This window comes from Dermochelys coriacea, chromosome 3, assembly GCF_009764565.3.
Source record: "Dermochelys coriacea isolate rDerCor1 chromosome 3, rDerCor1.pri.v4, whole genome shotgun sequence".
NCBI classification, from domain to species: domain Eukaryota; kingdom Metazoa; phylum Chordata; order Testudines; family Dermochelyidae; genus Dermochelys; species Dermochelys coriacea.
Window position 1 is genome coordinate 185,514,818 of NC_050070.1, and position 25,125 is coordinate 185,539,942.

The 25,125-nt window shown below is 44.7% G+C and overlaps 1 protein-coding gene across 2 annotated transcripts in view; it reads right to left on the reverse strand.

Moving 5' to 3' along the window:
- The window catches only part of MSH6 (mutS homolog 6), a 31,372-nt gene extending 6,460 nt beyond the window's left edge, over positions 1 to 24,912 (reverse strand). The window contains exons 1-6 of one of the 2 annotated variants that reach the window (XM_038397384.2): positions 24,555 to 24,912; positions 21,987 to 22,189; positions 18,185 to 18,354; positions 8,039 to 10,574; positions 2,107 to 2,378; positions 1,312 to 1,429 (exon numbers count right to left, since the gene is read on the reverse strand). In XM_038397384.2, coding sequence (XP_038253312.1) covers positions 1,312 to 1,429; positions 2,107 to 2,378; positions 8,039 to 10,574; positions 18,185 to 18,354; positions 21,987 to 22,189; positions 24,555 to 24,760 — 3,505 coding nt within the window. In that variant the 5' untranslated portion in view covers positions 24,761 to 24,912. The remainder of the gene's footprint in view (positions 1 to 1,311; positions 1,430 to 2,106; positions 2,379 to 8,038; positions 10,575 to 18,184; positions 18,355 to 21,986; positions 22,190 to 24,554) is intronic. The other variant, XM_038397385.2, reaches the window with a different exon arrangement.
- Positions 24,913 to 25,125: the final 213 nt, after the last annotated feature.

The following is a 25,125-nucleotide window of genomic DNA, read 5'->3' on the forward strand; positions in this document are numbered from 1 at the left end:
TTTCCAAAACCAGTTACCATGCAGTATTCAATATTGCTTCTCAGATGACTACTGTATGCATTAATTCCATGTGTGTGGCCGATTAAGGAGGGACCAGTGTTAAATGCCATGATTTCTCTAGACCACATCTTTATATAGATGAAAGGACATTTTTGCAGGAACTTTTCATTAACAGAAATAAAAATGGAACATTGTGAGCTAAAAATGCAGCCAGCGCGCGCGTGTGTGTACGTACACACACAATATAGCAAGCCCCCGACCCCCAGCAGGATGGAGCGGAGCCCCCTGCCTCAGCCAAGCTTCATGATCATCTTTGGTGAATCCAGTATTACATTTTTTTAATGCATTTAAAACTTACACTGTATATGTATATAATGTCATCTGATGAAAAAAATTCCTCTGCACCCTAAGCCCCCCTATTTACATTAATTCTTATGGGGAAACTGAATTTACTTAACATAGTTTCACTTAAAGTTGCATTTTTCAAGAACATAATTAGGTCATTAAGCATACTGTATATGCTTATGAATCCGTAAGTCCTCATGTCTCCACCTCACTGACACTTATACCTCTGCCCTACAGTCAGCTACCATGCCACCTCTTAAATTGCTGCTGGGCAATCAATTTCTGCCACACTGGCTTCCTTCTCTTTCCCTAAATAGATGCCCAAGATAAAATATTCCAAGAAATCTATGAGCTCTACTTTTCTCCAGTCTCTGAATGAGCTGGACTCAGGGTTCTTGATGCATTTTGACATCCAGAACCTGGACAGCAGCCTTGACACAAGCCACACTGTTTTGGATATTTGTGAGGCTGATGATGTTCCTATAACAGAGCCTTACAACACAAAAGTCTAAGTAGTAGCTGACTTTCTCTGTTCCAAAGTACTTGGAAAAGGGTATTCTAAGGAGATCTGCCATCAGCTGTTTAACTTCCTGAAAGCTACCTCAAAATTTGTCTCCCAAAGTGGACTCCAATTTCAAGGGTAAAGCGAGAGTTAGCTTGATCTCCCATCAGACATAATGGACAAGCATGTGGAATACTCAGACACAAGTAAGGTCCTGTTTCTGCCCTGAAAGTCACACCTCAGGGTTTACTCTTCACCAGAAGACAGGTAAGTGAAGAACTGCAACTGGCTAGCCCCTTTAATACAGAATGGCATACACAGCTTCACGCCTCAGACTTGATCCACTAGCAAGGGATTAGAATTGTACCCAAATGTCTAAAGAACCACCAAGTGAATGATTTGTATCTACTCAAGTACTTTTACCACCTACTCAGTTCTATATTTGTACAATTTTAGGAACTCACCTGACATGATTCTGTCCGAGGCACCTAGTCTTGTAAATACTCTGTCAATAGGAGTAAGCCTGCAAGCTTCAGCAGGTACATAGCATCCCAACTGAGCCATTATTGCCAAAAGGCCAGCCTGCAAAACAAAACAAAAAAACAAAAAAAAAAAAACACTGTCCAACTTTTCTCCTCCCAGATGCTTCATTTGGTGATTTAGTTCCACAGAAAGAACAAAGGAATCAAATTACATCTTTCTCTCCTCCTGGGCCCATAGTGCTACATTACATTACATACCAGCTAGGACAAGTAGTGTCAGATCTCAAGCTAAGTAGGACCGAACCTAGCTAATAATTTGACAGGTATCTTTGAAGAAACAAACGACTGCAGGAATTGGTGTTGGTAATTCAGTACTCCCTCCCCACATAACTTCAAAGTTAGTATTGAATCAATATCCCATTATGCCAACAGAGGTAGTGTGTTATGAGAAGCATCCTCTATCCAATGAAATGAAGTCCTGAGCCCACCTGCATTTATTAAAGAACCTCTGCCACTTTCCCTGAGAACAAGAGTATTAGTCTTGTTTCTTTGGCTAAATTCTTATGGTGGGTTACATCCTTCTTATGTAAATACTTGCTGCATTTTCAACCAGAGTATTTTTCACTTTACAGCCCAAACCACTGACGTGTTGCTGTGTGCTGTCAAGCTGTGACAGCATTCCAACCTTGAGATTTCAATAGTGCATTTAATAATTCTTTGATGTTCTTTAGTGCCCTGGAACAAAAGATGTTTTAAGTAACCATATTTCATAGTCACCTGTCTCATTAGTGTAGATTTGCCACCCATGTTTGGGCCAGTTACTAAAACACAGTAGGCTTCACTATTGCTGTCTTCATCTTCATTCTTGGAACCTATCACAATATCATTAGGAATAAAATCATCCCCAAAAAACGTTTTTGTAATGCATGGATGCCGTGAACCTTTAAGCTCCAAGAAGGGTGGAGTATTCTGTTCTGGCAGTAGAATTACAGGTCGGCAGAATGGTCCATCACTCTCTTGACTATAGTTAGCGAGGCACATCAAAACATCTACAAAAGTTAGAAAAATTCTAATTAATTGTAATTATCCCTCATTCCTGTATTTCTCATTGTACACATACCAGTTGGGTGGAGTTTCTTTTAAAAAAAAAGAAAAAAAAAAAAACCCACAACAACAGTTACTTACCTTCTTGAAACTGTTATTCTTTGAGATGTGTTGCTCATATCAATTCCAATTAGGTGTGTGCATGCACAGTCATCGGAAAGCTTTTCCCCTAGCAGCGCCCGTCGGGTCAGCTGTGGTGCCCCCTGGAGTAGCGCCTCCATGGCGGTGAATATATGACCCTACCGACCTGGAACCTCCTCAGTTCCTTCTTGCCGGCTATTCTGACAGAGGGGAAGGTGGGTGGGTTTGGAATGAATATGAGCAACACAACTCGAAGAACAACAATTACAAGAAGGTAACTGTTTTTTCTTTGACTGCTTGCTCATATCGATTCCAATTAGGTGACTCCCAAGCCTTACCTAGGCGGTGGAGGTATGGAATCACTGACTGGAGCACCACTCTGCCAAATGCTGCATCGTCTCTGGCATGCCAGGTAATGGCATAACGATAGGCAAAAGTGTGAACCGAGGACCACGTCACCACCCTGCAGATTTCTTGTATTGGGACCTGGGCCAGGTATGCCACCCAGGAGGCCTGTGCCCTTGTGCAATGCGCCATTAGTGCCGGAGCTGGAACTTTGGCTAGCTCGTAGCATGTCCAGATGAAGGACGTGATCCACAAGACTGGGAGTCCTTTTATCCGGTCTGCTACTGCCACAAACAGCTGGTTTGACTTACAAAACAGCTTAGTGCATTTAACATAAAAGGACACAACGCTCAGCGAATGTCCAGTAAGTGAAGCCTCCGTTCTCGGCTACTCGCGTGAGGTTTAGGAGAAAAAAACAGGTAGAAAGATATCCTGGTTAGAGTGGAATTGGGATACAATCTTTGGAAGGAAGGCTGGATGAGGCCCAAGTTGTACCTTGTCCCTAAAGAAAACCATGTATGGAGGGTCAGAGGTGAGGGCTTTTAGCTCCAATACCCTCCTCGCTGAGGTAATGGCAAAGAGGAAGGCCACCTTCCATGTCAAGTAGAGGAGCGAGGAAGTTGTCAGCAGTTCAAACTGGGGGCCCTGTTAGTCTGAAAAGGACCCGGTTAAGGGCTCACGCCAGGATTGGTTGTTTAACCTATGGGTACAGCCTTTCCAGACCCTTAAGGGAATGGCCAATCATGGGGGTGGCAAAGACAGTGCACAGCTGCTCCCGGGTGAAAGGCCAAGATAGCTGCAAAGTGCACCTTGATGGATGATACCGCCAAACCCTGCTGTAGGTATTCCAGAATAAGCAAAGGTGCCTGTATCGGGGGTGTGCGGAACTGAGTGCACCAGATTGTGAACCGTTTCCACTTAGCCACGTAGGCAGCCCTGGTGTAGGGTTTCCTGCCACCAAACAGGACCTTCCTGGAGCACTTGAGTTCCAGGGGGTTTAGCCATGAAGCTTCCAAGCCATGGAAATTGGGGTGATGAAGGCAACCGTGGTCCTGCATAATCAGGTCCAGGACCAGGGGCAATGTGATCAGGGTGTCCACCAACAACTCCAGTAGCGTGGTACCAGTTTTGGCACGGCCACACCGGTACCACCAGCGTGACTGCCACCTTGTCTCTGCAGCTCTTAAGCAGGACCTTGTGGACAAGAGGAAATACGTACAGCAGATGTTCCGTCCAAGGGAGGAAAAATGCATCCGCAAGAGAGCCTGGACTGTGATTCTGGAAGGAGCAGAATCGCAGGCATTTCCTCTTGCCTCATGTGGCAAAGTCGATGATGTGGGAAACTCCCCAACTCTGGAAAACACTGTATCACGTCCAGACAGTTGGACCGCTCGTGGTTGTGGAAGGATCCGCCAGCTCATTCTGGGAACCAGGGAGGCAGGACGTTTCTGGCTGCATGGAGTGGCTATGCAGACCTCCCATAGCTTGAGGGCTTCCCGACACAGGGGAGAGGAACGGGCTCCACCCTGCTTATTTATTTAAAACATTGCAGTTGTGTTGTCAGTCATGACTCTCAGGCACTTCCCTTGCAGATGAGCTTGGAAGGTTTGGCATGTTCATCACACCACCCTCAACTCTTTGATGTTGATATGGAGTGAGAGCTAGTCTTGAGACCAGAGTTTGAAGGCCCCCAGATGTGCGCCCCACCCCATCCATTACCAGAGACAAAGAGGGCTGAGATCTGTGGAAGGGAATTCCCTTGCACACCTCCTGCGGGTTCAGCCATCAGCCGAGGGACTCGAGGACCTGCACCTGAAGGGTGACCACTGAGTCCAGGCTGTCATGCCCCAGATGGTAGGAAGATGCTAGCCAAGCTTGGAAAGGTCTGAGCCACAGCCTGGCCTGGTTTAACTGTTTCGAGTCCTTGGACTTCGGGGTAGGGCCCTGCCGCCTCGTCCAGGTAGGAGGATGACTACGCTAGTGGAGGTATGGGGTCCTCTTGTTCCTCCAGGTTCCTGGGAACATCCTGCATGGCCTCATGTTCCATGGTGACCGCCCCAGGGTCAGCGTCAGTGGTGGGAGCAGAATTCGGGGGTGGTTGTGAGGTCTGTCACCACCGTCACCTCAGAACTCCTATGGGTGGGATGACCTGCTGATGCTTCAGGTACCCGTGGCTCCGACACCACCAAGTGGGAGCCCTTGGAATGCGTGTCCTGGGTCTAGTGATAGGCCCAGGGGGTCCATAATGGCCCTTGCACAGGCCTTGCCATGGCCCCACACCCACATGCTGCTGTCAATGATCCAATCTATGATGGCTGTGCCTAGAGTAGTGGGACTCCACCTCCAAGTCAGATGACGAGGAGCTGGAATGCAAAGGCTAGGCCATTGCCAATTAGAGCGGCTCTGGGGAGTGGTGCCATGATGTCAAATGGTGCCATGATGAGGTGTGGTGCTGGGGAGCGGTGCCGCAGACAAGTAATCAGAGACCATCAAGGCAATCTCCACATCAGCATTGTGGGCTTGCCTCTAAACAGTGCCACGCACTGCAGTACCGGAGGCTTATCCTGACCGGCCGGGGACCATGGTGATTAAGTCCCTCGTGGCCTCAAAGGTGGTGGATGGCAACTCTGTCTTCCACCCAAAACTCCTGGCCAGTGCTTGTGAACTCTTCTGGACTCAACGGCCCCCCCCTTGTGGGGCCAAAGTCGACAGTGCCATCTCCTGGGTCACCAGCACCGGGTGCTCCTCTCTGGGATGCACACCAGTGGCGCTTTCCAAGGTTGCCATCCTCAGCACAAGTGAATGCCCCCGCCTGACTTTCAGTGCAGTTTCTGTGGCACCGGGGAGCAGGAGCGGTGCTGCATCACCTCTGCCAGCTGTATTTTTGGGGAGCGCCAGTGGTGAGGGTCTCTATGACTAGAGTCCTTGGCACCACTTCACGTACGGAGGCCAGAGAAGCTCTGCACCAGATCCTGCCCACCCGAGACTGGCTGGGGACAAAGAGCCACCTCCATCAGGAGCTGTTTTAGGCGAAAGTTCCACGCCTTTTTCGTCCTGGGATAAAACCCCTTGCAGATATTGCAGCAGTCCATTAGGTGCACCTTCCCTAGACACTTGAGACAAGAGTCGTTAGCATGGGCTTATGGCAGGATCTGCAGGGTTTGAATCCTTGGGACTGAGGCATGCCCCAAGCCCCCAAGGGAAACAGGAAAGGAGCACCCCCACTCCCACCCTACTAACAAACTATAAACTATTACAACTCTGAAACTATGCTAGGAGAGCTGCAAGAGCAAGCCCCCACAGTTCCAATGACTGTCACTGGCGGTAATAAGGAACTGAGGAAGTGCCAGGTCGGCAAGATCATATATTCACCGCTATGGTAGCAACACTGCTGGGGGCGCTACAGCTGACCTGATGGGTGCTGCTAGGGGAAAAACTTTCCAATGACTGGGCATGTGGCGCACACACACCTAATTGGAATGGATATGAGCAATCACTCGAAGAAGAACAGATGATCCTTCTTTCTCCTGAGGAGATTATCATTGCAACCCTTTAATACATTAGTAGCACTCAGACTTACTGAAGTGGAGACTATATGTAAAGATTTTATATTTCCCATTCTGATTTTATTGGTGTTTGGTCAGAAGTAATTTCCTCTCCTGGACATAACTTTAAATATAAGCCTTCAACATCTGCCTTGTGCTTTGGTTATAAGGCAAAAACTCAAGTACACAGCCAATATATATTTGTATTTAGTGCATCCTCCAATAGCTTTCCCCTGGATTCTGAAAGAAAACTAGGAAGAAAAATGGCTTCCACAACAATGAATTACTTCATGGCAAAAAGAGACTCACCACAAGATTCAGTTATATTGCTTGAAATGTATTAGAATAAAGTTTTAAAATATTAAAAGTCTGTGTCCATCTCTGATAGGACAATAATCAAATCAATGTTATTTCAGTCTAATGCATCTCACAGCTGGAGTTGCCATGGCTCTAACTTTAATACATGGTCACAACAACTGTGTACTTAAAGGTAAACCTGTCCTTAGCTTTCCATTGTCCCACATGAGAGAATCCTACTTTTTGGCAAGGACCAGCTGTGCAGGGACCACATCCCAAAAAGAATTATTGGTCCCCAGTATCTGTATGCATCAAGCCACCTATTTTAGGTGTCCTAAAAATGGATTTTGGTGACTAAGCACCCACATTTTAAACATTTAGACCCAACTGCCTTGCAGCTTTATTTGTCTCAGCATCTTCTGGGAAGAGACCGACTGTTTCATGTTCAGGGTGTGGCTGGCTGGCCCCTTCTTCCAAACCACCCAGTCCCAGAAGATATTACAGGCCTGCCTGCCCTCCCATTCCCACAGCAATGGGACCATAAACACTATGCTTTATTTCTCTCCAGAGCAGAGATATCCCAGAGTTCTCCATGCTAACAGAGCACTCTCAACATACACAGCAGTACTTCTAGTTCTGCAGATGTGGAGGTGAACACAGAATATAATTCTGGGAGAAGAGTTAACAGCAGATTTGAGAAAGCTAGTTTACTGGCCCATCTTCCAACCCCCAACACTCCTCTTCAAGAGAGAAGGTAGGTGGTTGTTTAAGTGATTCAGGAGTAAAAGATAGTTGGCTTCCTACAATAAAACAGCTAAGGGGGAAGGAAAAGGATTGTTCGGCCTTTCCTGGCTCGAGTTTTACTTCCACAATAAAATCTGAAGCCATTAAAAGGTCTATGTACTTTCATTAGGACTTTTTTTGCACAGTAGTGCTTGTATGTTTTATCACTCCTTGAGAACAAGCAGCTGATCGCCATTTAAGATTCCTAAATGTGCTGACTGACCATTTATATTGAACTTGTGGGAGGACATAACTGGCAATGCAAACCTCCAAGTGCAATATGCAAAGAAGGAACTTGTAAAACAGCAGGCCCGGTGATTCATTGCTGCTGCTGTTTAATCAAATTTGAGAAAAAGTCAGGTAGCTACTTCTCATTTTCATGCCAAGGTCAAATGCACTGGTCTAACACTGCACTCAGGATTTTAAGAGCAGGTTAGCAGCTGCCTCTCAGCAGTTTTAGCTTGTCCACACCAGATGATTTCTGGGTTTTCAGTACTATCAGATAATAGGATGTTTTTATTAGCTTCATAAGGAATTAAAAAAAAAAATCTTACCTAATACAGCAATGCATTCCACTGCTGTTTGCCAGTCTTTGCTATTTTTATCAAAATTGTGGAACAGTCTCCTCATACAGTCTTTCAGCGCTGCATCTCTCCGTTCTTCAGCATTGACCATCTCCGCCAGCATCTTCTCTATCTCCTTGGTCCAGTAACGTTTGTAACCCTTTCTGGTGGACTTCAATTCATATTCCTCAGGCAAATTGTGAGATATTGCATTTTCTGGGATTTCCATTTGGTAGCGGTTTTTGCCTGCTCCCCAATACAGCATGGCTTTGAATCCAAGCCGTTTGCGTTGTTTATCCAAATACTCCCGAAGATTCTCTTCAATGTCTGTTATATCCTTTAGTGCTTTATCATAATCAGGGTCAAACCCAGCCTTCGGAGTAATCACTCCAGTCTTTCGAGCCTCGTTATGGTCAAAAGCAGTATCCCATCTTTTAAGTTCTGTACTCAGGTCTGGAAAACAGCCCTCTGGATTTTTCGACTTCAGAGTGACTAACTGCTTAAGTGTTTTAGATTTGAAATCAGCAGCAATTTCTTCCATAATCCCTATGATCTGAAGCATTACTTTAAATCCTTCCAACGTAGACAAGAAGTCAGTGATTTTTTTTTTACTGTATCTGGTTTCTTCATAAAAGATAGCCCTGTTGTCTGGATGAGTCTCACTTTTGAGTGGTGATCCAATACTGTGAATTTTGCTCAGGAGCCTTTCAAGGTCTGGAAGTTTCTTCAGAAGTTCACTAACTTCAAACATTTTATCAGGAACTGCTAGAAGATCTTCAACTGCATCCAAACGATCATTGATGGAGTGGGGATTACAGAGGGGTGTACATATCCACTGTTTCAGGAGTCGCTTTCCAAAAGGTGTACAACAAATGTCAATCCTTTCCAGTAATGTGCCTTCTGTGGTGCCAGTAGTTCCATTCTGCATGATTTCCAAGTTTGTTAGTGTCACCCCATCCAGCACCATCCGCTGATTAGTTTTAGCAAAGAAACTGCTTGATCCTTTAGCTTTTACAACATCAATGTCCACAGGAACATACTCCTCAAAGTTTGCCAGAGATAAGAGCTCCTGGTCAATAAGGCACTTCTTGAGGTAGAAGACACATCCACCAAGAGCTGACAAAGCTAACTCACAGTTTTCACCAGGAGTAAGACCCAGAGAGTCAATTTCTGATGTCATGGATTTGATCACAGGAGGCAGAATAAACCTCTCATCAACATTTTGCTTATCCTCAAAGTAGCCTTCTTCAATTAGAGTTTTCAGTGTTTTAGATGCATTCCAGAACTGGGAGCCAGAGATCAAGCCTTCTTGCATGGAAGAAGAGAGTGAGCCTTTTAATATCTTGTGTGTGTCTGCAGACAGATTTCCCTTCTCAAACAGGATCTGCACCGGAGTGTAGTGTGCCACCAAAGTTCTAAATCTGGAGCAGTGGCGGTCATCTGGAAACTGGCCCACATAAAATTTTCCCACCGATGTGTCAACAAAACAGACACCATATGCACGGTGGCGGCCAGAAGTGTCTTCAACTTTTTCTTTTACACTGAGAAGGTATTTATTAAGATTTTCAGAAGGGTCTCCATCCAGAACACTGTAGGTCTGTGTCCCTTTGGTAATTATCCTGCATATTTCTCTGCGTACAACCCTATCAAACTTTGTTGGGTGGGCCAAGGATCTGCAGCGTGCTTCCATCATCTCAGGAGTCTCTGTCTGTTCAACCCGGACTACTTTGTACCCCTTCTGTACTAGAACATCAGAGAATCTGCCAAATGCTATTTCTGGAAAACCTGAATGGGCCCAAATACCTTTCATAAATATCAGTCCCAGCTCATTTACACCAGTGACTGCATCCATATGATACAACTCATAGAACTTCCCAACTTTGTAGAAGATTACAGCATCAAAGTTCTGAGACTTTAGCTGCCACCACTTCCGCATTCCTGGGGTACACTTGTTAAGGTAGTCCTCTGGCACATGGAGGGTACATGGGTCATAATGAGGATCACTTTGTCGTCTTCTACATCCATCTCTCTTTTTTCCTTCCTGAAGCCATTCAAGTTTATCATGTTCCCATATAGTAGAACTGCTAACATTTGGCTGAGACTCAAAGTTTTCAGGTGCTGCAAAAGAGGTCAGCCTTGACTTGGTTTCTAATGAAACGGTTATTGCTCTTTTGGGTGTTTCAGGAAGGTCATTTTCCAAGCTATTCCTTTTAGCAGGTTTGCGGTCAGTTTCTCTCTTTCGTTTAGAAGGGACTTTCACAGGACTATCTGCATCCATCTTTGTGTCTGTCTCAGAGCTGGCAGATTCACCTTCGCCCATTCCGCTGCTTGCTTCATCGCTGCTTGCTTCATCTTTAGCATCTGGCTTAAACTCTTCATCTGAACCTTCATTGTTACTGTCAGAGTCCACCACTCTTCGTTTTTTGGTTTTCCCACCACTTCTCCACCTGCTTGCCAGCAGCTTTTTTTTTTTCTCCTCCTCCTCACTATCATAATCTTCACTATTGCCCGAAGCACTTTCACTAACCTGTTGGAAAGCAAAAGGCAAATTGCTTAATCACCTATAAGGATAAAACTGAAGAGGGCAATTATCAAGTGATCTATTCTGTTGTCCAGTCCCAGCATTTGGCTTAGGGACACCCACTGCATAAGGCTGCATCCCTGACCATCTTTGCTAATAGTCATTGATGGACCTATCCACCATGAATTTGCTTATGCTTTTGACCTTCACATCATCCCCTGCAAGGAGTTCAACAGATTGATTGTGTATTGTATGAAGTACTTCCTTTTGTTTTAAACCTGCTGCCTGTTAATTTCATTAGGTGACTCTTGTTTCTTGTGTTATGTGAAAGGGTAAACACCACCTCTCTAGTCACTTTCTTCATCCACACCATTCATGATTTTATAGACCTATCTCATTTCCAAGCTGAACAGTCCCAGTCTTTTTAATTTTTCCTCATATGGAAGCTGTACCATACCATTAATCATTTTTGTTGCCCTTCTCTATTTTTTCCAATTCTAACATATCTTTTTTGAGATGGGGCAACCAACACCACACGCACTACTCAAGGTGTGGGTGTACCATGGATTTATATAGCGGCATTATATTTACTGTCTGTTTTATTATCTAGCCTTTTCCTAATGGTTCTGTTAGCTTTTTTGATTGATACTGCACACTGAGTAGATGTTTTCAGAGAACTATCTATGATGACTCCAAGATCTTTATTGAGTGGTAACAGCTAATTTAGACCCCCAGCATTTTGTTTGTATAGTTGGGATTATGTTTTCCAATGTGCGTTGCTTTGCATTTATCAACACTGAATTTTGTCTGCCATTTTGTTCACTCTGTTTTTTGGGAGCCCTTTGTAACTCTGAGCAATCAGCTTTGGACTTAACTATCTTAAGTAATTTTGTATAGTATGCAAATTTTGCCACCTCCCTGTTTACTCCCTTTTCCAGATCATTTATGAATATGGTGAACAGCACTGGTACCAGTACAGATCTTTGGGGGACCTCTGCTATTTACCTCTCTCCATTCTGAAAACTGACCATTGATTCCTACCTTTGTTTCCGGTCTTCTAACAGGTTACTGAACCACAAGAGGACCTTCCCTCTTATCCCATGCTGCTTACTTTGCTTAAGAGCCTTTGGTATGGGACCTTCTCAAAGGCTTTGTGAAAATCCAAACACCCTATATCAACTGGATCACGTTTATCCATATGCTTGCTGACACCCTCAAAGAATACTAATAGACAGGTGAGGCATGATTTCCCTTTACAAAAGCAGTGTTCACTCTTCCCTCACATATCAGGTTTATCTGTATTTCTGATAATTCTGTTCTTTACTATACTTTCAACCAATTTGCTTGGTATTGAACTTAGGCTTATCAGCTTGTAATTGCCAGAATCACCTCTGGAGCCATTTTTTAAAATGGGTGTTATACTAGCTTTCATCCAGTCATCTGGTACAGAGTCTGATTTAAGTGCTAGGTTACATACCACAGTTAGTAGTTCTACAATTTTATATCCGAGTTCCTTCAGAACTCTTGGGTGAATACCATCTGATCCTGGTGACTTATTACTGTTTACTTTATCAGATGTGTTCCAAACTACCTCTAATGACAATCTGGGACAGTTCCTCAGATTTGTCACCTAAAAGAAGCCTTGGGTGTGGGGGATCTCCCCTTCATCCTCTGTAGTGAACACCGATGCAAAGAATTAATTTAACTTCTCTGCAATGACCTTGTCTTCTATGAATGCTCCTTTCATACCTTGATCATCCAGTGGCTACACTGACTGTTTGGCAAGCTTCCTGCTTCTGATGTACTTGAAAACTAACACCAAATTTTATTTATTTATTTTTTAAAAAAAGTCTTTTGCTAGTTGCTCTTCAAATTCTTTTTTGGCCTGTCTACTTAAACTTTTACACTTGATTTGCCAGAGTGTGTGTGTCTTTCTATTCTCCTCAATAGAAGCTGATGTCCAGTTTTTAAAGGATGCCTTTTTGCCTCTAGCCCCCTTTTTACTCTGTCTTTTAGCCATGGCAGCATTTTTTGGTCCTCATTTGACAAAAACTAATTTTCCATTTTGACCATCTTTTTGGTATTAACAGGAGAAGATGGAATTCAATAATTTCTTTAAATGAATCTTATAGTGTTAAGAGATGCCAAACTAAACTGATGCAATCTGATTTTCTGTGGAGTATACTGGACTCTTGCACTTTTGCATCAGCAACAAATTAATGAAGTTCCATGCTCAAAAGGCCTTCAATCCCAGATTATATAATCAAAATTATACAATGATCTCTGAAGGGCCTTAGGCAAAGCCCTGCATAAATCCAGGTAGAACTAACAAACGCTGATGAATTTGATCTCTCCAAGACCTTGCCTTCCTCCTGTCTATATATTTAAGGATCAAACAATTAGAAATCTAGTTCTTGTTTATCCTATTTTTCAAAAACAACTATGGAGAAAGAAGAATGATCCAGTTCAGTGGTTAGGGTGCCAGCCCAGGCCTCTGATTCAATTCCGGGCTCCGCTACAGACTTGTGATCTTGGGCAAGTCACAATCTGTCTCCCCATCTGTAAAATTGGGGTTACAGCACTTCCCTACCTCACAGAAAAGTGTTGTAAAGATAAATACATAAAGGACTGTGAGACGATCAGATCCTATGATGGGGGCTATACAAATACATAAGACAAACAGAACTGGTAGACTTATGACACTGAAAAGACAGAGGGAAAAGGGCATAGCTGAGTCATCAGACTGGACCTACTTTCAATGGCTACAAATACATTATTTGGTCTGAAGCCATTCAGCTATACCTGACTCACTGTAACTGGGCTAAGCAGGAAGAGAAACATAACCCTGCTTAGCACATTCAGCTACTGCTTAGCAGTTACACAGAAATAGTGCTGGAGGAGTAAAGATCTGAACCAGTTCCCTTCCCCCACAGCCCCAGATGGCCAAGGGGCTGAGCAGGGACAAAATTGAGACCCCCTTCTTGGCTTTCATTTTAGCAGTCCAGCTGCAAGCCTTCCACACATGGAGGCTGCTTGAAGCTGTGTGATCCACCTGAAGTTTAAGACTATAAAACTCAGTCAGCAAACCAAATAGCACCCTGGAGCTTAGTGAATCAGCAAATTTAGACAAGGTCACACATCAATTAATGACAGCTATGACAAGTTTAAGATGGTAACTCCCATCTCCTAGAAGCCTGAGCAAAAACAACATTAAGTGTTAAAAATCTCTTAACCTAGTCAATTTCAAAACATTGAAATAGACGTAGTTTCAGGAACATCACCTGCTCAGTAGTTCCCTTGCCAATTTTAATTTACACTACATTTTAAAAGTTCCACCTTCTCTGCATGTATATACATTTTCTGACTATATGTTCCATACAATGCATCCGATGAAGTTGGCTGTAGCCCACAAAAGCTTATGCTCTAATAAATTTGTTAGTCTCTAAGGTGCCACAAGTACTCCTGTTTGTTTTTTTACTACATTTTAAGACTTTCTTCCCTGTTGCTGACTGAATCACACATAGCAAGAGAAACATGAAACAGATCACAAAGTGCTGTCAAAACACAAACTGAAGACAGACTTCTTTTTAAAATCCCAGAAACAGAGCTGAAAGTGACCTCAAGGTTATGTCCACACTGCAGCTAGGAGGTGAGATTTCCAGCAAAAGTAATGGGTCATGCTAGCTCAGGTTGAGCTAGTGTGCTAAATATAGTGTGGCTGTTGCAGCACTGATAGCAGATTGAGCTAGCTACCAGATTCCAAACCCACCTGACCCCTGCCCCCAGGCAACTAGCAGCACTGATGGTGGCATGAGCAACATCCAGCACTGCTATTGTTAGCATACTAGCTCAAGTTGAGCTATCAAAGGTCTGTCTTACTCAAGCTGGAAATTACACTTCTCCGCTGCAGTGTAGATAATCCTGCCTCAGCATGGCAGGGTGGGTATAAGTATACTTGGACCCTCCTTGACACAAGTTTATCTAACCTGTTCTTAAAAGCCTCCAGTGCCAGGGATCCCATAACCTCCCTAGGTAATGCATTTGCTTTGTTCTTTCCAGTTAACTGTAATGTAAGTGAAACTATCTTGACGCTGTCCCTTTAACAATCTAGTGATGCATGGGGACCCCGGCAGACAGCAGCGTGCCATTAAAAATCCTGCCCGGCCCACTCTTTTCCACCCCCTGCCCACTGCTCTCTTCTTGTAGGAGAGGCAAGCTTCCCTCTCCCCCCACCTCTTCCCCCAACGTGCTGGGTTCCTGCCCCTCCTCTCCCTTCCTGCGGCCGATCAGCTGACGACCCTTGCTACAGGGAAAAGCAGAGCCGCAGCGCGCTCTCTGCTCCGGGGACCTTGGGGAAGAGGGTGGAATCAGGGCATATCCCCCCACACCCCATGCCCTGACTCTTGCACCCTCCACATCCCCACCCCGAGCATCAAACGGAAGCTCCTGCACACACCACACCCACATTCCCACCTGCACCCCTCGCACCAAATGGGAGCTTCCCAGATAAGCACTCCACACCCAAACCTCCTGCCCCAACCCTGAGCCCCCTCCCTCATTCTAGCTCCTAGCCAGACCCTGCACCCCAACCCCCAGCCCTGTTCTCAGCGCACTCTCACCCTCATCTCAGTGCAGAGAGAGGAAGAGAATGGCTAGAACCAAGGAAAAAGGTAGGTACCTACTCTATGTGGACCGGGCCGGGACCCCAGACCAGCAGCGGGCTGAGCGGGGCCAGCAGCCAGGACCCTGGCTGGCAGGAGCCAGTGGATGGAACCCCACACCGGCAGCAGGCTGAGCCGCTCAGCACGTTGCTGGTCTGGGGTTCTGGCTGCTGGCCCCTTGCCAGCCGAGGTCCCGACCATAGGCCCCGCTCAGCCTGCTGCCAGACTAGGTGAATGGAACTCCAGGCCAGCAGCGGACTGAGTGGGCCGGCGGTGTAAGATCAGCATTTTAATTTAATTTTAAATGAAGCTTCTTAAACATTTTGAAAACCTTGTTTACATACGACAGTAGTTTAGTTATATAATATATAGACTTATAGCGAGACCTTCTAAAAAATGTTAAAATGTATTATTAGCATGCAAAACCTTAAATTAATGTGAATAAATGAAGACTCGGCACACCACTCTAAAAGGTTGCTGACCCCGGTATAGGCTATGATTAGAAGTCTTAGCCAAAATTTGCAAAAAATGCATGCTTGTAGTTTGCTTCTGAAATTCATGTTTAAACATCTATTTAAGTGCCTGATTTTAAACATCCCCCCCTTTTTAAAAAAAAAAAAAAAAAAAAGCTTGGCCCTAGTTTGTGGTCAGATGTACTTTTGTCTGCCCACTCCCTCACAAACATTGAACATTAAACCCATTTTCTTTCTTGCCAAGTTTTCAGTTATTGAAAATTCAGAGCTTAATCAAAACCACTAGAATATGTTATAAGTAACTATCCCTTACAAGATGCACCTTGTAGTGGAATTTTGATTTACCTCTGACTGCTCATTTGTCTTTACTATTAATGCCACCTAATATGCTACAAGTGGACTCCACTAATAAATTACATTTCAACAGCTAAAATAGCCAGGAATAGTAGGCTAGATCAGTGGTTCTCAAACTTTTTTCCTGCGGACCACTTGAAGATTGCTGAGGGTCTCGGCGGACCACTTAATGATCTTTCCAGATGTTGTTTGTACTGTTAGCTAGCTATTGTAAAGCGCTTTCGATAAAAGCACGATATAAAAAAACCTAATAATAATTAACTTTTGTTCTACACATAAAAGCACACAACTCATGTTAATATCAGCAGTCTTACCTTTCTAATGTGATGGATGTGCCCTCTCTCCACCACAGAGCTGAGGCTGGGAAGAAGGGCCATCTCTCCCCAGCAGCCACCTCCCTGGAGCTGGGGAAAGTCGCCTCTTTCTCTGGCCGCCGCAGCCCTGCACATCCCAAATTCCCCCCCATCCTCTCTTCTCACCTCACTTCCCCCTCCCACTACCCCCTATTCCCCCCCAAGGCTGACACCTCACCTTACACGTGCGTCTTCTCCAGGGTGCAGGCACCTAATTAGTGGAGCCATGCCTGCACAGCTCCATTAATTAGGTGGGTGGCCCTTCATTCTCTTGTGTGCGGCCATCCAGGCATGCAGCTTAGAGGGAACTATCCACAGACCACCTGAATGGAGCTTTCAGACCACAGTTTGAGAACCTCTGGGCTAGATCCCTTTTCAGATTTTTCAAATACAGGCACTGCATGGTCCATGATTGTAGATCTCTTCAACATAAAGATCTTAGATTCCACTAATTTCTCCAACAAACATTTCCACACTTCAAAATATAACAAATTTATCATGGCCAGATAGCACTTGTATAGCATTCCATCATTTGCAAAAAGCTTTAGAGGTGAGTAAATATTATCCCCCTTTTACAGATAGGGAAATGGAAGCACAGACTGGCTAAGTGAGACTACAAGTTACACAGGAAGTCACCTGAAGAACAGGAAACATACCCAAGTCTTAAGATTTCCAGTCTAGTGCCCTATCCACCACACCTGCTCTCAAGAGAGCCAGTCTTAGCAGTGTGGTGTAGTGGATAGAGCACTGGAGTAGGGCTCAGGAGTCCTGGATTCTAGTCCTTGCTCAGCCACTGGCCTACTGCGTGAGTTTGAGGAAGAGAGAGGTGAAATAACTCGCCCAGTTTCCCCATCTGTAAAATAGGCATAATGATATTGACCTCCTTTGTAAAGCACTGAGATCAACTGATGAAAAATTCCATATAAAACTATGTATTATTAAATATGGGAAGGCCTGCAAGACAACCTTTTTACTGTCTCCTCACCACAACCATCCACCATAACCACAGCATTATTATTCACAGGGCTGGGAAAGTTAAGAGTTTCTGGGTTTTTTTTTTTTTTTTTTTTTTTTTTTTTTTTTAAAAAAGAACACATCCCTAACTTCTTTTATATAAATGTCTGTGTCTCTACTTGTCTCCTAGAGAAGGGGGCTAAGTCCCCCAAATTCCTGCTGAAGGTTATTTTTGTGAAGAACACACCTAGAAGGTTTTGTGTTTGGTGTTTTTCTTGAAGAAAAATGAAAGCTGGGACTGAATGTAAAAGAAAATCCTCAAAGTCTGTAAGGAAACCAAAGCGGACATGGGGTGAGATGTAAAGTATTTTTATGGATTACAAACTGGCCAGGAGACAGGAATATGAACGAACACCCAATTTTCTACGACACGAGTTTGTCAGTGAGGGTGCCCCACATTTCTACAATTAAGACCCATGTTTCATATGGATAGTTTGTTCCATATCTGCTCACTCACTATGCTGTTTCTTGTACATTACTCTGAAGTATAAGATGAGACACTGGTCTGATCCAGTATGGAAATTCATTTCTTTCCTATGCTTCTACATTCTTCAACAGTAACAATATGCAGGAATGCTATTCTTTGGCTATTAACCGGTTTCATTAGAACCCAAACTGTTTCTGGATTACTCCTGATTCAGACAACAAAAGGGGTTATTGAGAAAGGAAAGGATAAGATGACAACATAGCAAACGTGGGCTCTTTTGCCCAGTTCTAACACCACCTCTGCAATGAGATCACAGAAAACAGGAAAGAATTACCTCCATCTCTTCCTCATCTTCAGTATCTGAAGGTTCATTGCACACTGCCAGCTCAAGCCGCTTAGTTTTATCTATACGCATAGCCTCATCTGCCATTTCCATTGCTCTTTTAATTTCAGGCTTTGAACTGTAAAACATACCTCCCCTCTGCGTTTCCCTAACCGCTGAGCCTACAAAACATGCAAATAATATGTCAGAACCTGAAGCGAAGTCCAGCCTGAGACCAGTCATCACTGTAGATGTGCACTCTCCACATTTAAATAGATTATGTTCAGACCACTAGTATCATCCAGCATTTTTGAATCACAAATCCAATATGACAAGTCCAATGTGAAATTATTCCATCTTACTGATTTTAAACATGTAAACTTATTTGTTCAGCATGAAGAAGTGGGGGCAAGACATGCCTATGAGAATTAGTTTGTATATCTATCCAGTAAAATGTGTACTTAGTGCAAGAACACTCAATGAGCCTCACATTTCTACAACTGATTAGTCTTGGTCTGAACATTTATCCAATTATAAGAACTATTTTCTAGATTTAGAATTTAATTGCAAATGCTGTATCTGATAGTACTCATCACAGTTAGAAAAACAACAACATTTTACACTGGCAGCATGAGAGCTCAAATTGAGACCATGATCTGGGAATGGGACCCTCTCAAATAGAACCTTATGCCCTTTCTGTGGATCACTTTAAGGAACTGGGGTTGAAGTTAGTAATTCAGCTTCTACCCACTGGCTTTTCAGTTAGAACAGAGGTCCCCAAACAGTAGGGCACACACCCCTAAAGAGGCATAGAGGAACATCTGGGGAAGCATGGCCCGGGCCAGCCCCCATACGGGGGTAGAGAGGGAGCACCACCCAGCTGCATGCCCCATCCCCAGCACGGCTCTGCTCCTGGCCCTACCCTGCCCCCATCCTCAGCTACAGCTCTAGTTCCCAGCCCAGGGCCAAGGCTGGTGGCAGGGCAGGGAGCAGAGCCGCACCTGCTCACGGTCCCAGCTGCCAGCCCCCACCACAGCCTGGCTGCAGCTCTGCCCCTGCCCCCAGCCTCCCAGCCCCATACCCACCTCAACCTCTCTTCTTCTCCCCTCTGCAAGCCACAGCCCCACTCCCAGCTCTGGGAGAGCACTGATGGGGTAAATGCTTTTGTTTACATTTACAGGAGATAATGCTGCCTGCTTCTTGTTCACAAAGTCACCTGAAAGTGAGAACTGGTGTTCTCATGACACTGTTGTAGCCGGCGTTGCAAGATATTTACATGCCAGATGTGCTAAAGATTCATATGTTTAAGATTCACATATTTCATACTAGAGATTCATATTCCATGCAGATGACGGGTTCTACTCGATAACAATCCAAACCAGTGCGGACTGACGCATGTTCATTTTCATCATCAGAGTCAGAAGACACCAGCAGAAGGCTGATTTTCTTTTTTGGTGGTTTGGGTTCTGTAGTTTCCGCATCAGAGTATTTCTCTTTTCTGACTTCCGAAAGCATGCTCCACACCTCATCCCTCTCAGATTTTGGAAGGCACTTCAGATTCTTAAACCTTGGGTCGAGAGCTGTAGCTACCTTTAGAAAACTTACATTGGTACCTTCTATGCTTTTTGTCAAATCTGCAGTGAAAGTGTTCTTAAAATGAAGAAGCTGTGCTGGGCATCATCTGAGACTGCTATAACATGAAATATATGGCTGAATGTGGGTAAAACAGAGCAGGGGACATACAATTCTCCCACAAGGAGTTCAGTCACAATTTAATTAACACTTTTTTTAAGTGAGTGTCATCAGCATGGAAGCACGTCCTCTGGAACGGTGGCCAAAGCACGAAGGTGCATACGAACGTTTAGCATAACTGGCATGTAGATACCTTGTAGGGTGACCAGATCTCCCGATTTTATAGGGACAGTCCCAGTATTCAGGGCTTTTTCTTATATAGGTGCCTATGAACACCCACCCCCATCCCAATTTTTCACACTTTCTATCTGGTCACTCTAATACCTTGCAATGCCAGCTACAAAAGTGCCATGCAAATGCCTGTTCTCACTTTCTGGTGACACTGTAAATAAGAAGAGGGCAGCATTATCTCCTGCAAACGTAAACAAGCTTTTTGCGTTAGTGATTGGCTGAACAAGAAGTAGGACTGAGTGGACTTGTAGGCTCTGAAGTTTTACATTGTTTTGTTTTTGAGTGCAGTTATGTAACAACAACAAAAATTTGCATTTGTAAGTTGCATGTTCACAACAAAGAGATGGCACAACAGTACAGGCAATCCTCAGACTTACAACACAATTGGTTCCTGAAAATTGCATCTAAGTTGAAACGTAATAGGAACCGCAATCCACTCCATTGCAGGACAGAGTGTCGTAAAGTCAAAACCAATGGTCGTAAGTCAAATCAGGGTGTCAATTCAGAAACGTCGTAAGTGCTGTACATCCTAAGTCAAACGTTGTAAAGTCGAGGACTGCCTGTACTTATGAGGTGAACTGAAAAATACTCTTTTGATTATCTTTTTAAAGTGCAAATATTTGTAATTGAAATCAAAGTGTATGATTTTATTACAAACACAGAATACAGTACATATAAAAATGTTGACAAACATCCAAAATATTGAATACATTTACATTGGTATTCTATTGTTTAACAGTGCAATTAAAACTGTGATTAATCACGATTAAAAAAATTAATCATGGTTAATTTGAGTTAATCATGAGTTAACTGCGATTAATTGATAGCCCTAGTTATCTTCATTCTTTGAAACAATATAATTTAATCTGTTCTGTAACTTCTAATATTACCATAAAACTTTAATACAATGTATGAATTCAGAAGTAATTAAAGCTGTACTTAGATAAACCAGCCAAAATCTTAAGGATCACCAGAACTGATATGGTTAACTTAAATTATGTAATCAATGTGTCTAATCCTACGTCTAGTCTTTTGTTCTCAGACAAATGTCAATCCTTGAGACCTCCCAACGTCCCCCAGCAAAATCAGAAAAGACCAGGCTTGACATTTCTGATATTTCTAGGGCAGGGACAGGCAAACTTTTTGGCCTGAGGGCCACATCGGGTTTCCAAAATTGTATGGAGGGCCGGTTCAGCAGGCTGTGTCTCCCCAGACAGCCAGGCGTGGCCCAGCCCCCACCTCCTATCCGATCCCCCAACTTCTCACCCCCTGACTGCTCCCCCGGGACTCCTGCCCTATCCACCACTCCCTGTCCCCTAACTACCCCCAAGACCCCCCCACCCAACCCTCCCCTCATTCCTGACTGCCCCTCTGGGACCCCTCCCCACACCCCCAAACTCCCCTGACCTCTATCCAACCCTCCCTGCCCCCTTATCACGCTGCCTGGAGCGCCGGTGGCTGGCGGTGCTACAGCCACGCAGCCCAGAGCACTGGGTCAGGCCGCTGCTCTGCAACTGCACTGCTCGGCTGCCCAGAGCATTGCACCAGCAACACTGCGCACTGAGGCTGCAGGGAAGGGGAAACAGCAGGGGAGGGGCCGGTGACTAGCCTCCCGGGCCAGGAGGGTCCCACGGGCTGTAGTTTGCCCACCTCTGTTCTCGGGTAATAAAAACAAACAGAAAATCTTTACAAAATATGTACTTTCTATATCCAGAAGAAGCAAAAAAAGGACAAACCCATTTTTTTGTTTAAAACCCTTTAGAGCAGTGACTTTCCGTTCAATAGGAAACGGAATTTTCCCCACACAGGAAGTCAGCAGAAGTGTTTATTCCTTTAGACCAAATTGCCTCTCTCCATTTCCCTTTTCAAACATTTAAGTTACACCTCTTACCTTTATATGGCTTTAAGTATTTAATACTAACCCAGCCCCTTGTTGGGCTGTCATCAAAAAATTGTACATGTACACGAGAGGATTTTCCTTTCGCTCTGACTACTGTTTCTTCAGTTGGGTGGTTGTATACAAGACACGGCCACCAAGGGTATCCTTCCATCTTGGCCCAAACCAAATCACCAGGTGAATAATCACAGGAGACGCTGCAAACACAGACACAGAACTTAACAGGTGCAAAGTCAGTCTCTTCATAAAAGTTATAGCACTATCTCTAAGTCAAACTATTTATCAGAAGCTCCTAGAGAAACTGGGTTGGTCTCAGCAGGTCTTGGTTGCTCTTGGGTTAACAGTTATATTCTACATGCAAACACTTTTACTGAATAGAACCTGGTTCTTACACTCCCAAAGACCTCTAACAAACCTAGTAGATTATCCATGGGGGTGTAAAAATACTGGACATAATTTAGCTAAAAAGGGAAAAATCTTCAGGAACAGATTTTCAAGAGCAATTAGCAGCTGCAATTAAGAACAGATTTTAACAGAACTCACTTCTCACTAAGCGAAGTGACTAGAACTTTCTAAAAACCTCAGCAGCTAACAGAAATAGGATTGTTGGATGCTGAGAACTTTAAAAAAAAATTGGAAAACAATGGCCTGCTTTTCAAATCAGCAAGAGTTGGAATCCAATGCTGATTAGCACAGATTTTATAGCACATATTAAGATGTCAAACAAGCAATAATATTCAGGAAAGATTAACTAAATGCCAATTGATTCACAATCATTTCTTTAAGCTAGAAGAAAAATTGTTTCTTCAGAAATGGCTATTCACGATTTCTTTGAACATGATTTTCACTAAGCGTTGTAAGAAATTATTTCAAAGCTGTTTTAAATCCTTTCCCCCGCCCCAAAAGACAGTTTTATTTCATCTACACTAGCAGTTTATTTCCAGTACTGGCTCATTACTAGCAACAAGGGTTGTGAGTTCAATCCTTGAGGGGGGCATTTAGGGATCTGGGGCAAAAATTGGGGATTGGTCCTGCTTTGAGCAGAGGGTTGGACTAGACGACCTCCTGAGGTTCGCTTCCAACCCTGATATTCTATGAACAAGCCAGTTTCAGTGAAAATGGACTTCCTGTATTTAAAAAAAAATAAAGAGACATACTTTATCTGAAAGTGGTAAGATTACATAAAAGGTTTGTGTACCCCACTGTACATTATTAAGAATCTGGAAAATTTTCTTTAACAGCAACATTATAATAATTACACATAAAAAATGTTTAAAACACTAAGATTGCAACATTAAGCACTCAAAAATTAGGAAATGCCAGAATTAGGGTTGCAATTTCAAATCAGCCTCTTGTATGCACGCATAATAATACAGTAATTAAAATGATCACACTTTATTTCCACAGCACCTTTGTCTCATTCAGCATACAGGATGGATCGTGCTCACTGAATAAGCAGCGATTCAATATTTTGTTTTCTCCTTATTCAGTGTGTGGCTATAGGACAGGTCTACACTACTAACTTACATCGGTGAAATTACATTGCTTGGGGCTGTGAAAAATCCACCTAACCCCCACGGCAGACAGTGCTATGTCAAGAGGAGAGCTTCTTCTGCCAACATGACTATTGCCTCTCAAGGACAGGGATTAACTAGAGCTGGTAGATTTCAGAGTAGCAGCCATGTTAGTCTGTATTTGCAAAAAGAAAAGGAGTACTTGTGGCACCTTAGAGACTAACACATTTATTAGAGCATAAGCTTTCGTGAGCTACAGCTCACTTCATCGGATGCATTTTACAGCTGATAGAAGCTCTCCTGTAGGTGTAGTAGGGTCTTCATTAAAGTGCTGCAGCGCTGTAGTGTATATAAGAGATTCTCAACCTTTTTCTTTCTGAGCCCCCCCAACATGCTATAAAAACTCCCTGGCCCACCTGTGCCACAATAACTGGTTTTCTGCATATAAAAGCCAGGGCCATCTTTAGAGGGTAGCAAACAGAGCAATTGCCTGGGGCCCATGCCACAGGGGCCTCCACAAAGCTACATTGCTCAGGCTTCAGCTTCAGCTTCAGCCCCAGCCCCAGCCGGCAGGGCTCAGGGACCTGGGCTTCAGCGCACTGCAGTGGGGCTTTGGCTTTCTACCCTGGGCCCCAGTGAGTCTAATACTGGCCCTGCTTGGAGGGCCTCCCTGAAACCTGCTCGAGGCCTCCCTGGCTGAGAGCCACCGGTGTACATCAGCCCTTAGTTACTGCACACTATTCAAACCCTGCTCTGAACACCGGATTAATTTTTTCATGAGTTTTCCTATGGCGCTTATCTCTACGATATTCATCTTCCCAATACCGCCGTGAGACGAGGGGGTGGGGATTTGACGAGGAGAGGCCATCTGGGGGGAGTGCTGAGAAAAAGCAAAGAAACCGACCCCCTTTCGCGCCACCCTCCCAACGCCAACCGGCCGAGCGCGCCCAGCCCCCGCATCTCCCGCCTACCAAAGCCCCCGGCACCTCTTGCCCGGGACAACCAACAACAGCCCCAGGAACTCCCACACACCCGCCTAGCCGGTTACCTGGGGGCCCGGGCGGCCTTGGTTCTCCCCTTCCTCGCCCCATGGGCCTCGACTCCGCCGCATTGTCCCATCTCCGCCGCGCCGCCGCCGGCAGCCTCATCCCCGACTGCCTCGCTGGAGGCCCAGCCCTTGCGCCTGTCTCCGGCCGAAGGAGAAGGGGCCTGGGCCTTGGGGAAGAACCGGAGCAGGGTGCTTTGCCGAGACATGGCTGCGGCGGGAAGCAACGACCTGCCGCCCAATCCGGCCAGAGCGCGAAACTCACCAGCGCCGGCCCCGCCTCTGCTGGGGGTGGAGGGACCCGGAGGAGGCGGGCCGCAGGCAGCGCTTGCCCAGAGCCGTCCCTGCCCGCCGTCCAGCGCCGGCCCCTATAAACTGGTATTATGTGCCACATTCATAATCTGGCCAGTTTTTCACTGCGTAGCCCCCCGAGCCACTGTACGGCCTTGTACCCACTGCACTGTGGCATCCTGACCTGCACCCTTCACATGCCACCCACTTCCCTGTAGCTCTATTATCGGCTAATCAATTGCACAACCGGTGCAGCAAGGTGGGTCTAAATTAGTAAAAAGAA